Source organism: Vulpes vulpes, chromosome 8 (assembly GCF_048418805.1).
Source record: "Vulpes vulpes isolate BD-2025 chromosome 8, VulVul3, whole genome shotgun sequence".
NCBI lineage: Eukaryota > Metazoa > Chordata > Mammalia > Carnivora > Canidae > Vulpes > Vulpes vulpes.
Genome location: NC_132787.1, coordinates 18,317,187 through 18,331,927, shown reverse-complemented (window position 1 = coordinate 18,331,927; position 14,741 = coordinate 18,317,187). Strand labels below are relative to the sequence as shown.

Sequence of the window (14,741 nt, the reverse complement as noted above, 5' to 3'; positions counted from 1 at the left end):
AGAATGCATTTAAAAGCCCCCTCAAAATACTCCACATATTTCCACGATTTTCTTCCTCTCCTGTTTTAAAACCCTTGCCTTCAACACTTGCCTTTGCTTCTTACTATCTATCAGTTTTAAATCCACTGTGGGCCTTAAAAGGCTCACATGTAATGCCTTTTCAACTTATTAACTCATTTTTCAAATTTCCCTTCCTCAAATTCTCTACTGTGCCCTAACAGAATTACTTTTTACCTTTGGGTTCCAAGAGAGTGATGGACCAAATGTTAGTCCAAGACACATCCAAGAAGGGATTATTACACTCCTAGCTTTACTGGCAGTGAGGCTGGGAAATAGTATAGACAGACAGCATCATGCTTACAGTAAGAGCGAGGGATGGCAAATAAATCCTGTTGTTATTGAATGGAATCACAGCCTTCAGTTAGGGGAAGGATTTCAGCAGGTTTCTGACAAAGTGCCTCACAACACCCTTGTAGATAAGATGAGGTGAGCTAGGTGATAATATGATTTGATAAATTAATCAAAAATTAAATAACTCTACCTAAAGAGTCTTGGGTAAAAGAGGTCAACCTGAAGAGCCTATGGACACAATGCAATGCAAGTCTTTGCAACATTTTTAAAAAAAGATTTTATTTATTTATTTGAGAGAGAGAGAGGGTGCACAAACAGGGGGAAGATGCAGAGGGAAAGGGAGAAGCAGACTCCCCACCGTGCAGGGAGCCCGACGCAGGGCTCAATCCTAGGATCCTGGGATCCTGACCTGAGCTGAAGGCAGACACTTAACCGACTGAGCCACCCAGGCGCCCCTCCCTGCAACATTTTTTTTTATCAAAAACATAAATAAATAACTAGAAGCTATTCTTACTCAATTTGCCAAGTGAAATATCTGAAAAGGGGAGTTAATACAGAGAACAGCAAAAAAAAAAAAAAAAAAAAAAAAAGTCCTAGAACGCTAGAACGTCTGAAATTGCAGGCTGATCATAAAGAAGTTGAAATTAAATACAACTTATACAGATATAGAGGAATCCTTTCATCCAGATTTTAAAAATATGCCTGCAAATGGGTGAGACCTGGATTATTAACAGAGGTTCACATTCTTTAGGGATTTCAGTTGACTGTATCTCCAATGTGAGCCAGAGCATCATGTGGATGCCAGACAACCAATATTTATTTTACGGTGACATTTAATAGACACCCAGGATGTCCGGCCAGGGAAATTTTTTTATTTCACCCTGAAATTGCTGAACTATAGTTCAACATGGGGAGCCTTACTGTCATAGAGAAAGTGGACAGTCCAGAGGCTATGCAAAGCAACATGACCAGAAGCAAAGAAATGGTGAAAGAAATGGGGTTAACTTAGTAAAGGGATGATGAGGGAAGTGATAATACAGCTGTGCTCTTCAGCTGTGTTCAACAAGCTCTCTGTTAGATCTAGCTCAAAGGGAGCAAATGATAGGATGGTTGACTTTAGCTCAGTGTAGGACAGTTTTCCCCCATTAGGTTGGCCCACAGCCACAGAACGCATGGGCCATGCATGTGTACTGTGACACTGCAAGATGGCCTGCTATGCGAAGGGATGGTTTTACTAGTGTGTTACAGAGTGACCAAGGTTTGCAGTCACTGCTTTGATATACTCTGGGAGTCTGAAATTCTGGAAAGCTATTAAATAAAGTTGTGCCACCAAGAAATGAATCTGTTTACTACCAAAGAATGTTAAGCTGAGTGGATTTTTCTCTACCAGTTTCTCTGTGTCTTGCTTGTACCTCTGAAGTACTCTTTTATTACTGAAGAATTCAAAACATGAAGACAAGCTGTTGAAAGTCAGAGAGGGAAGGCAATCCTGAGTTATGCCCAACAGCTGTTCTGTCTCTTTGATGTTAAAAATCAATTGCCCAAAGGAGCAAAAGAGAAAACCTTTCAATCTTTCAATTACATTCTTAGATCTCATTGCATTTTACATTCGAATCTGGAGTTGGAAAGTCTGGCAAAAAATAACGTGACCCTCATATGGGAGGAAAGATCATGACTGTAGTCATTCTTTGTTCTTAAAAATTGTTCACAACTTCCAACCACGTGATACACAATAACTTTACCTCAATTTCCCATTGTGGTTCACAAAAATGAAATTTACCAGACAACTGATTTTAAATGAGGCATCTGACATATCTTAAACATAACAGAGCAAAATGAACATATGTTGTCTTTTTTAAACTTCCATTTGTTTTTTTTTTTAAAGAGTTTATTTATTTATTTGATCGAGCACAAACAGAGGGAGCAGCAGAGGGAAAGGCAGAAGCAGACTCCCTGGTGAACAGGATGCCAGAAGTGGGACTCAATCCCAGGTCCCTGGGATCATGATCTGAGTCGGAGGCAGACACTTAACCAACGGAGCCACCCAGGCACCTCTAAATGTTCACTTTCTATAAAATGTATTAATAGCAAGATACTACAAAATGGACTGCAATACATTTCAAGGTCATGAAACATCTTGATCATTTTTAGAGCAGTAACTTTTCATCAACTTGGAGTTCATTACTTTAGGAAGACAACACAATTGAAGACCAGATATTGATTAAGGCAACTCGCTTTTCACAATATTAGCATATTAATGCTTTATTTGTACAGAAACAATAGCACTAATTACAATGGGGTCTTATATTATTCATTGAAATAGTCATCAGCAGTAAGGGCATGTATACCGATGAGCACTGAGTAATGTATAGAATGTATAGAGTAATGTATAGTAATGTCCAATTGCTGTACTATACACCCAAAGCTAATATAACAGTGTTTGTTAATTATACTTGAATCAAAAGAAAATATGGTAAAAGCCAATTCATTAGCACTTAGTTGACATTAAAGAAGATAACTTCAGACACTCTTAAGATGTTGGTACCATAGATGAGGTAAAGATAATTTAGAATATTTATCAATTTTCAGATTTGGAAATAGGCCCAGAGAGGTAAGGTACTCCTAACCAAAGTCTGTGCAGTTGGTTAACTCTAGAAGAAGGTCTAGAACCAGGTCTCCTAGCTCCCTGTCAAATGCTCTTAAGATCACACTACAGGGAGTACCCGAATCCCAAAGCAAATCAAGTCCACACACGGGGTATGAATGCCTGCACTATATAGTGAACTATCCTAAGCCCTAAAAAAGCAATGGATATACGAAGAAGCCACTGCTTTTCTTAAAGAAACTTATGGTTTTGTGAAGAAAACAAACCTGAAAAATTGTTTAAATTATAGCTCCAGATATTAATTCAAGAGTTAAAAATATGTGATTAGTTTTCACATTGATGTGTGTTCCCATGACTGTTATAGGAGCTCTGAGGAAACATGACTCCCATGAGAAGGGGAGGTGGAGAAATGTGGCAGGAGCAAGTAGGAGTTGAACTGGATCTTGAAAACTAGGGAGGATTTATAAGGAGAGAAAGAAAAGATGGCATTTTAGGATGGTGTAATTGTGTGAAGAGATACAAATTCTACTCGTATCTGTAAAGAGCTCTGCAAAACAACATACTGTGTTATCACCGGTATGAGGTAAGGGATATTATCACTTACTGTAAGAGTAATTTTCCCCAAGAAGAGCAATTAAATGTTTATTATCTGTCCTGGTAAATCGGGGGAAAAAAAAGATAAGAGCTGGGAACTATTAATGCAATACTTTATTTACAGTTGACTCTTGAGCAACAGGAGGTTTGAACTGTGAGGGTTCACTTATACACAGGCTTTTTTCAATAAACACAGTATTGTAAATGTATTTTCCCTTCCTTATAATTTTCTTTTTTTTCTTATGATTTTCTTAACGTTTTCGTTTCTCTAGCTTACTTTATTGTGAGAGTACAGTATATAACACATATGCAAAATATATGCTAATCAACTGTTATTGGTAAGGTTTCTAACAGTAGGCTATTAGCAGTTAAGTTCAGGGGGAGTATGGAACTGGAGGGTATTATGCTGAGTGAAGTAAGTCAATCGGAGAAGGACAGTGTATGTTCTCATTCATTTGGGGAATATAAATAATAGTGAAAGGGAATAGAAGGGAAGGGAGAAGAAATGTGTGGGAAATATCAGAAGGGGAGACAGGACATAAAGACTCCTAACTCTGGGAAGTGAACTAGGGGTGGTGGAAGGGGAGGAGGGCGGGGGTGGGGGTGAATGGGTGACGGGCACTGAGGGGGGCACTTGACGGGATGAGCACTGGGTGTTATTCTGTATGTTGGTAAACTGAACACCAATAAAAAATAAATTTATTAAAAAAAAAGTTTAGGGGGAGTCAGTATGTAGATTTTTGACTGAACAGGTGGTCAATGCACCCAACCCCACATTGTTCAAGGGTCAACTCTATTTGCTTACTTACACCTCATTATTCTACAAACCGAGGAAGTTTTAAAAATTGGAAACAAAAATTGAATAAAATAAATTAAGGAAAATGATAAACTCAAGAATAAAAGCATCACACACAGAAAAGCCAACTATACAGTCCAGATGGCTGTTAATCAGAGGTCAGGGGCAAGGTGGATGGAAATAGAGCTGACCCTTTTTAGCATCTGCAAGACTTTCCTGCATTAGATTAAAAATAAAGCTAAGAGCTTGCAACTCAGGAGAGGCTGAGCCTTTCCTAATACTGAAAATGAGAGAAATTTTTCCTGAGTCCTCATAAAGAAGCCACTGAATGATATAGTAGATGCTGTCCTCAACCCCATCCCTGATTCTATGGTTACAAAGAGTAATTTCATATGGTGGTCCTCATACTACCGCTTAGTGTAGGACAGACGTATCACATTTAGGTATGATCAATTACAAAACAGTGTGGCCCACATGCTTACTCCTCCCACAACATAAGAGGAAAATTTAGAATATGTACTGGATTGGAGAGACTATATATTCTACAGTTCACAGGGATTCATTTATTCACTCAAAGTGTATTGAATGTATACAACGTGATGGACATGGGAATACAGCCATGAATAGAAGAGATGGTCATTCTTGTGAGTTAAATATTCTAGTGGTGGGAGAAGGATCACAGACAAACATGTCAGGGGTGCTTGGGTGGCTCAGTCTGTTATGCATCTATCTTCTGCTCAGGTCATAATCCTGGAGTCCTGGGATTAAGCCCCAAGTCCAGCTCCCTGCTCAGCAGGGAGTCTGCTTCTCGCACTGCACCCCCATCCTAGCTCATGCTACCTTTCTCAAATAAATAAATAAAATCTTTTAAAAAAACATATGTTAGATGATGATAAATGTTATAGGGAAAAATAAGGCAGGACAAGGTGATAGAGAACATGATGGGCAGTGTGACGCTGGTATTTAGAAAGGGTAATAAAAAACAATCCCTCTGATGTGGTAAAGTTTGTGTAAAACCAGCATGATAGGAGGAAGGATACTCTAAGATGTCTGGGAGAAAAGTGCTGCAGGCAAAGGCCCCAAAAGAGGAGCATGCTTGGCATGTGTGAGCAACTGCAAGACAGAGGCCAGGCAGAGGCACGATTAAAGGTCTTCTTATGAAAATGAATGAAACAGGATGAGGTAAGAAAAAGGAACAATGGCAGAGTCAATCTTTGCTTCAGAAAACTCCTCTGTTTCTGCTTTGAAACAAGCCAAAGGGAGTTGAGGACAACCAGTATATATCATAGAATATGACCATCACCATGTCCGCTTAACCACTATGCTAAAACATGCACTAAAATCATCCAACAAACATGAGATTTGTCTAAAGTTCAACTACTATTAGAGTTAGCATGAAAACTAGGCTTTCATTTCTGACATTTAAATATCCATAGAAAGTTCTAAATTGGCTTCCTGGTGAAACCTCCAAAGTTTTTTGAATGCAAATCACACCTCTGTGTAACTGACATGCAGTATCAAATCATTCATTATATTTAAGCCAATGGAATGCTACAGGGCATCTTTTGAAGGTGCTGACTTTTATTTTATTTTATTTATTTATTTTTGTATATTTTTTATTGGAGTTCGATTTGCCAACATATAGCATAACACCCAGTGCTCATCCCATCAAGTGCCCCCCTCAGTGCCAGCCACCCAGTCACCCCAACCCCCCACCCACCCACCTCCCCTTCCACCACCCCTTGTTCGTTTCCCAGAGTTAGAAGTCTCTTATGTTCTGTCCCCCTCACTGATATTTCCCACTCATTTTCTCTCCTTTCCCCTTTATTCCCTTTCACTATTTTTTATATTCCCCAAATGAATGAGAACATATAATTTTTGTCCTTCTCCAATTGACTGACTTCACTCAGCATAATACCCTCCAGTTCCACCCACGTTGAAGCAAATGGTGGGTATTTGTCATTTCTAATGGCTGAGGAATATTCCATTGTATATATAGACCACATCTTCTTTATCCATTCATCTGCTGAAGGATATCGTGGCTCCTTCCACAGTTTGGCTATTGTGGACATTGCTGCTAGAAACATCGGGGTGCAGGTGTCCTGCCGTTTCACTGCATCTGTATCTTTGGGGTAAATCCCGAGTAGTGCAATTGCTGGGTCATAGGGCAGTTCTATTTTTAACTCTTTGAGGAACCTCCACACAGTTCTCCAGAGTGGCTGTACCTGTTCACATTCCCACCAACAGTGCAGGAGGGTTCCCCTTTCTCCATATCCTCTCCAACATTTGTTGTTTCCTGTCTTGTTAATTTTCCCCATTCTCACTAGTGTGAGGGGTTATCTCATTGTGGCTTTGATTTGTATTTCCCTGATGGCAAGTGATGGGGAGCATTTTCCCATGTGCTTGTTGGCCATGTCTATTGTTGACCTTGATTTTAAAGACAATCTGGCAATTGTGTGATAGCAGAATCCACTATCTATTGAAGGCACTTACGTGTGTCAACAAAACGGTATCATCAATTTAGAGAAGACAATTAATGTTTGGTTCCCCTCAGCGGGGGGCATGCATCCAGAACACTGAAACCAGTATCCAATCATGTAGACACAAGCAAAGAGAAGGAGGCGGATAAAAATATCCCTTTATGCCATGAGAAGTGTTGTCTCTTTGGAACCTGTTCTGTAAGCTTCTGCAATATTTTAACAGGTACTGAGACACAGGATCTATTAAGATAATCAGTGATTGGTTCCCTATTGAGTTTGGAGATCTGACTCCCATTAATAATTCCCCAGAAAAATATAAGTAAAGAGCAATAAAGCTGGCAAATATTGTGTATTGCTCTTGACAGATTCTGTCCCAAAGTGACACAGAATATATCAATGACCTCTAATGGACCATCTTTGCCTAAAGGCTCTCTTCACTACACTGACAGTTCAGAGTAAGGAAGCTGGGCTTGTAATTTCTGTCAAGAAGAAACTGACATAGAGATTGGCTGTCCAATATGGGTTTACAAATTAAACCATCAGTACCAAAAACTGGTTAATATTAATTTATACATTCAACAGTAAAAACATTTTAGAAAATATGTGAAGTTCCAAGGACACAATTACCTGCTCGGCCAACAACGAAGCTAAGCTTGAATACGCATCTGCGAACTCTGGACCATATTGAATGGAGTCCTTCAGTAATGTGATGGCTTCTTCTTTCTTCTCCTGGGACCTACAGATTATAAAGAGGGAAAAAAAAATCTTTTAATAGCACTTTGTTTAAATCCTCTGACTAGACGTTAAAACCTCATTTCTTTTCGCAAAGAGAACCTGATTCTCTCTGGATTTCACTGCAAATGAACTGCACTAGATTGTCTCAAGGTGCCAATGGTTTCCGTCTCTGAATTCTCAGTGGAAAGACATGTAAATGATGCTGCAGTTTATTCACTGATTTTTTTTCTACCTTCTGTTTCCTGCTGTGCACTTCCTGAGAGTTTTACTTAATATTTTACAGGCTTGTTAATCAGAAACCTTGACCCTTAGAGGAAGAGTTGTGGAGGCATTTGTGGGAGCCAGTTGAAGCCAACTCCAACAAGAGGAGTTGAGCCCCGGGAGTACTGGTTGCACCACCACAGGCTGGGCTGCTAACAGTGGCTGAGGCACCTATCAGGGACAAGTCAGCCAAGCTCATGTTAACCTTTGTTCTTATATCTAAGAAGGATGCTTTTATACATAAGATGTGAAGTTAGAAAATACCATGACTACTGGTTGGCAAAGAATGATTGGCTATTTAATCATATTATTTTTATTGAAAATCTGGCCTGGTTCTGTTTTCTTCATTTTAGTCTTCCAAAAGTGATTACTTCTGGTTCAAAGAGGACTCAAGGCCCCAAAGTTATTACCAACATTTTGGGTGGCAGTTCTCTTTCCTGCTTGTGCCATGGGGGCAAAACTGGGTCATTATCCTGATATCAGTATTTTTGAAGCCAAAAATACACACCAGCAGTGATCAACTTCGCTACTAATACAATTTCACAAACACTGACCACTTTGCTCAGTGCTAGACATAACTGGTAAAAGGAGTGGAATGAAAAAAACAGAATCCCTGAACTATAGAGAACACACAACCTAAGGGTCCTCCCACATTTATTGGGTACCAATACAGAATTGTATGCTTATGTTTTCACTATTTAGGGTCAACAATCATTTTTTTGGCAATGTACCTTATGCTCTGGGAAATTTTCCCATTAACAGTATTAATCTTCACAACAGCCTCATGCAGCAGGTGTTCACTGCCCTATCATTTTCATTTTTTGAAGGAGAAAATTTGGATTCAGAAAAGCTTAGTGACTCATCATGTTCATATAGCCTGTCTTCTGGGTCGAGAGCCCATACTCTTCCATCACACTGTATCTGCTTCCTCTAACTACTTAGAAACCCATTTCTTACGACCTTGCTGCTCAGTGTGTGATTCATGGACCAGTATCATCAACCTCACCAGGAACTTGTTAGAAATGCAGAGCCTCCGGCTCCATCCAGACCTCCTGAATCAAACCCTACATTTTAAAAAGATTCCCTGGTAATCTGTTCACACGCTGAGATTTCAGCAGAATTGCTCCATAAATTAGCAAAGGCGGCTCAGTGTCGTTCTTGCTGCAAAACCCCTACGTCTTCAGTCTCTGGGTGATGAACATCTGGAGAGGAAAAACTACTATTGAGTCCATGAGTTTGAGTTCCAAGTGCTAGAAGCAGCATGCTACAAGGCAATTTTACCTGGAAAAGAGTCTTCTATGATAGACCTTGAAAAAAAGTCATGTTTCCAGCATAGACCTTGCATTCATCTGTGCAATTTGGCTCATATGTATCATTGGTCTATTATATGTTGGCTATTTCCTAAGGGAGGTCCATGCCATCTTTGTCTTCCTGGAAGCAAGCTAACTCCTACTGGGCTCCCCTTGATGCACAGTCCTGTTCTTGATATCAAGGTGTAACATCTGTGTGCTTCAGTGGATTATTTTTGGGATGTGGCTTGAAAGTTTCAGGGTTATAAGAAATTTGTATCTCATCTCTTTTAGTGATGCTTTTTTAAAAACTGATTCATTCATTTAGTCAACAAACACTGAAAGAGTGTAACTACGGAAGTCCACTATGTTTATGTACTCCTTGGTTTCTAATTTAAAATATAACTTGAAGTACATCTTCCATGGGCACATGTAAATGAAAGCTTATTTTTTAATCTTGGTAATTTGACTACTGATTTCATGGTTAGCAGAACTCTTCCTCCAAGGATTTCATAAATCTTTTTTTTTTTTTTTTTAAGATTTATTTATTTTAGGGAGGGAGGGGAAGAGGGAGAAATAGAGTCTCCTGACACAGGCAGCTGCTCTGAGACCCTGAGACCATGAGACCAGAGCCACTCTCCGGTCTGACTCTCTTCGTTTAAGAGTCAGATGCTTAACCAACTATACCACTTAGGTGCCACTCATAAATCTTCATTAATATTAATTTGGAAATCCTCCCAAAATCCATAAGAAGATTCAGACTTTAGAAATTAAGGCTGAAGATTAAGTCCCTCAGAATGTAACTGAGCTTGGATATTCTTCAAAATCAGCAGGAAAGAGATCCCTGGGTGGCGCAGGTTTGGCGCCTGCCTTTGGCCCAGGGCGCGATCCTGGAGACCCGGGATCGAATCCCACATCAGGCTCCCGGTGCATGGAGCCTGCTTCTCCCTCCGCCTGTGTCTCTGCCTCTCTCTCTCTCTCTGTGACTATCATAAATAAATAAAAAAATAAACAACAACAACAAAAAAAATCAGCAGGAAAAAAACCACAAACCCACAACAATTTGATAGAAAAGATGTAGTGATTTTCATTTGTCATGGCTCACATCAGTTAGAATGGCAATTTAAACCTTTTATGTATGAATTCAGTGTGATTAATTACCACTTAAGGCAGTCTAGGAATCTAAACATTTAAGGCTGTCCATTAACATTCATATGACACAGTGGAAAAGTCAGCATCAAAGTTATCCCCAGGGAACCTAATTCTTTATGAAAAACTGTATCTCTGTTAATCTCTTAAGGGACTGACACACTTTCAAAAAAGAGCTCACCATGTAATTTTGGTGAGTATAGGAGTATTGCAAGATGCAAAGACCATGCAGATAAGACATTTCTCCTCGGCTCTGTACTCCTGGATGATTCTGCTTTTTTCCCTGGGAACTTTCGAGAGTCATTAGATATCAACAGGTGTCAGGTACACACCACCTTAACAGATATTTGAAAATGTTTCTTTTACAGAAGCCCAAGAAACTCATCAGCAGTATTTTGTTGTTTCTGAAAGGGAGAGAAATAGGAGAAAGAAACACTTCCTCTGTAGTGTCTCTTTTGCTCAGCTTTGGTGGGAGCTTAAGAAAATGGCATGGTTTTGATTTAATAACAGAACAGATCATTCATCTCAATAGGACCATCGCTGGTTACATAGTACTGTGATTACCACGTGAGAACTGAACTTCATTTCAACCTGATTCTGGTTTCAGAGGCATCCCTTTTCAAATCTATCTTATAGCCCCATGTTTCTCTACTAATTTTCTCATATGAATTAAAAATTGGCGGCAATATTTCTACAAAATTCTGTCGACTAGACTGCACCTTACTCAGTTTTGCTTGCTCCTACCTTCGTTCACAGCCTCTTTCTAGTTCTTTTTTTTTTCTCCTTCTACTGACAGATACATTTTTTTTCTACAGCACTGCCTTTATATAAAAATCATCATGAATGCCCTGGTGTGTACAGATAGACTGTTTACAACCTTCCACAGTGTGGTTCTGATCAACATTCCCAACATAATCAGGTACCCACTAGTCCAGCCAGACTGGGTGGCCTTTGGCATTTATCCTACAGAACCTAAGACATCATCTACTCCACTGCTTTTCTACCCTCAGTGTACTGTAAAATCACCTTGGGTGCCTTTAAAAAGGTCTTGGTGTTCCTAGGCTGTGCCTCTTAATAGGGAGCCATACAAGTATGACAGCCATTCAGATTTGAGAATTACAGATATAATTCACCCTCCTTGATTTACAGTAGGAGGAAACGAGGCTCAGAGGGCCTCAGTGATTTGCCCTGGTCCCAAGCAAAAAGGGAGGTCTCACATAGGTCTTGTGCCTCTCTTCCTGGCATTCACGCTGTGCTACTGCACAGATGGCTTTCCCCTCCTCTGCTCTCAACTCTGCTTGACTGACTCACCAGCTCAAAGCATGATCCCTCATCCCATCTCCTAAACATATAACAAAATTAGAAAACATATTTATATATACACTGCCTTTCTTATATGTTGGTTTTCTTTCTGTATCTCTGTAAGGAAAAAAAAATGGTGGGTAAATTGCTGTCTGGAAGGCCTGTTCTGGCCTCCAAAGGAGCAGCTGCCTTTGTTCTTCAGCTCACCATTCTAAAGAGTATCTGGGTTCCATCTCACTTTGCTTCTCCAAGGCCCTGGCACAACATATGAAGGGCCCCTGCCACTGCCTCCCAGAGGGGGTGCTCTTTCCACCAGTGAGTGGGCCATGCAGGGAAGTGGTCAGAAATTCTTGTTTTCCAGCAGCTGTTTGCTGAGCATTTACTCTCTGCTAAGGACACAGTAAGTGATTCTTTTGAATTCTTTATATTAATTCTTGAGTATAATGAATTAGGCATAATAACTGCCATTTTTAAGATTTAGGAAATGCCAGTAACCAACATCCTAACAAAAATAAACTGAGATTTGGAGGGCTAAGTGATGTGCGCCCAGCACACAGCTACTGTGATACCAGGATTCTAATCTAGAATTTCAAATCTGTCCCGTTCCATGGGCAGGTCACAGTCAGCACTTCTGCATTCACTCTCTTAAATGAGAGGCATCTGAGACCATTACTAGATTTTAAGTTCCTTCATAGGCAAGATCTATGTCTTATTAATCTTACTTCTTTTACCCCAGTAATCTGTACACAGTAGAAAATAATTTTAGTAAAGTGACCTGTACATAATAGAAATTCAGTAATTGCTAAGTTAATTTTTTTTTTAAAAAAAACATGGTTTTTCTATTCTCTTTATTCCTAATCTTTGTAAATCTTAAATAAGCATCTCCGTATTCTAATCAAGTTAGAGGTACATAATATTATCATCCATTTTATATCTCCATTTCTACAGCTCTTTCAGTATTATAGAAGCAATCCTAAGGAAGACAGAAGCATCTCAAGCTTTAGAATCATAAGAAAATTACAAATATAGTTATTATTTATTGAGCACTTCTTACTTACCAGGTACCACTAAGCAGCTTCTCTACTTTAACTCTGCATAGTAGTCAAAAGCACAAACTCAAAAACTGGCTTCAAATTCTATTTCTACCATTTACTAGCTGTGTTTCTTTAGGCACATCATCAGACCTCTCAGTCTCAGATACACAGTAGATACTATATATGTTTTGGCTTTTATTAGCTTGTTTAATGTTTCTAAAATCACTCATCAAAACCTATCTCCTTTTTTTTTCAATTAATTTTTTAAAACAAGGAGAGTGTAATATTTTTGAAATTTCTTCAAAAGTAATATACTTTCAGGGCACCTGGATGGCTCAGTTGGTTAAATGTCCAACTCTTGATTTTGGCTTAGGCTATAATCTCAGGGTCGTGGGATGGAGCCCTGTGCTGGGCTCTGTGCTCAGCATGGAGTCTGCTTGGGATTCTTCGTCTCCTTCTCCCCTTGCCCCTCGCCTGCTCTCTCCCGCTTTCTCTCAAATAAATAGACAAAATTAAAGATTTTATTTATATATTCATGAGAGACTCACAGAGAGAGGCAGAAATGCAGGCAGAGGGAGAAGCGGGCTCCCTAGGATCTAGGATCACACCGTGAGCCCAGGCAGATGCTCAACTGCTAAACCACCCAGGCATCCAAAAAAATAAAACCTTTTTTTTTTTTTTAAGATTTTATTTATTTATTCATATAGACACAGAGAGAGGCAGAGACACAGGCAGAGGGAGAAGCAGGCTCCCTGCAGGGAGCCCGATGTGGGACTCGATCCCAGGTCCCCAGCATCACACCCTGGACTGAAGGCAGGTAAGCCCCTGGGCTGCCCCCAAATAAGTAAAATCTTTTTAAAAAAGTAATATACTTCCACATTTCAAACTATTCACAAAAAATTAAGGCTAGACATCAGAGAGATTTTTTTCTCTGATACCATAATAATTTTTTTTAAAGCTTTCATTTATTTATTTATTTGACAGAGAGAGAGCAAGTATGAGCAGGGGGTAGGGGCAGAGTGAGAGGAAGAGGGACAAGTAGACTTCCTACTGAACTTGAAGCCCGATGAAGGGCTAGATCTCAGGACCCTGGGGTCATGACTTGAGCTGAAGGCAGACATTTAACTGAATAAGCCACCTAGGTGTCCCCATAATAGATTTTTTTTTTAAAGATTTTATTTATTTATTCATAGAGACACAGAGAGAGAGAGAGAGAGGCAGAGACACAGGCAGAGGGAGAAGCAGGCTCCATGCAGGGAGCCCAACACGGGACTCGATCCCAGGACTCCAGGATCATGCCCTGAGCCAAAGGCAGTGCTAAACCGCTGTGCCACCCGGGCTGCCCTGTAATACATTTTTAATACAATTTAAATCCCATTAAATACACAAATGAATACGTTGCACTAAATGTAAGATCACACCCCTACCAAACAAGTCATTACCCCTGGAAAAATCACTCTAAGGCAAACACCAAGGTGAAGAGGCAAAAATGGCAGAATGATAGTCCAGAACACTCAGTTTACGTCAGAACCACATAAAGGAGTGGGTCTGCATTTTTAGGGGTGACTGCTAGAGGTGAATATTTGGGCAAGAAAGAATCAGGAGTAATTCCAAGCCTCTTCTTGTAAAGCCAGGAAAGCTTCTAAGAAAAGAAAGGTTTAGGCAGTTATCTCCATGTGAAAAGATATTTAAAAAAAAAAAAAAAGAGAGGCAGAAAATTTCAAATAGACATTATAAAATTTCTTAATGGGAATGAGTATGTACTCCAACAGTACAGATCACCCCTGGGCCAGCATTAGACAGTATTAAAACTTCTAATACATTCATTTTGGATCTATCATTAAGCAATTTGGGGAAATCAGAAGGCCATTTTCAATGTAAGTCCCATCTATACAGGACTACTCTGTTAGCCATTTAGACTAAATTGACAGGTCAATTCAAAAGGGGAAAAATATGAAAATAACATTTGCCTCTGAATTGACCAAGCATGTGATTTAGCTAACTCCGCAGGTTATTTCTCCGAATAATGTAAAAAAGCTTAAATTAAGTAGCCCATACCTGGTGAATGAATTGATAAAATCAAACCTCAGTAAATACCCCTTGGGCATACACCTTCACTTAGAAGTCACAGAAAGGAGCATTCTG

At 39.6% G+C, this 14,741-nt stretch overlaps 1 protein-coding gene across 3 annotated transcripts in view; it reads right to left on the bottom strand.

Annotated features, from left to right (window-relative positions):
* TMTC1 (transmembrane O-mannosyltransferase targeting cadherins 1) overlaps nt 1-14,741 on the bottom strand; it is a 267,311-nt gene that overhangs the window by 25,960 nt on the left and 226,610 nt on the right. For all 3 annotated transcript variants that reach the window (XM_026000063.2, XM_072765653.1, XM_072765654.1), the window contains one exon: nt 7,454-7,562. In XM_026000063.2, coding sequence (XP_025855848.2) covers nt 7,454-7,562 — 109 coding nt within the window. The remainder of the gene's footprint in view (nt 1-7,453; nt 7,563-14,741) is intronic.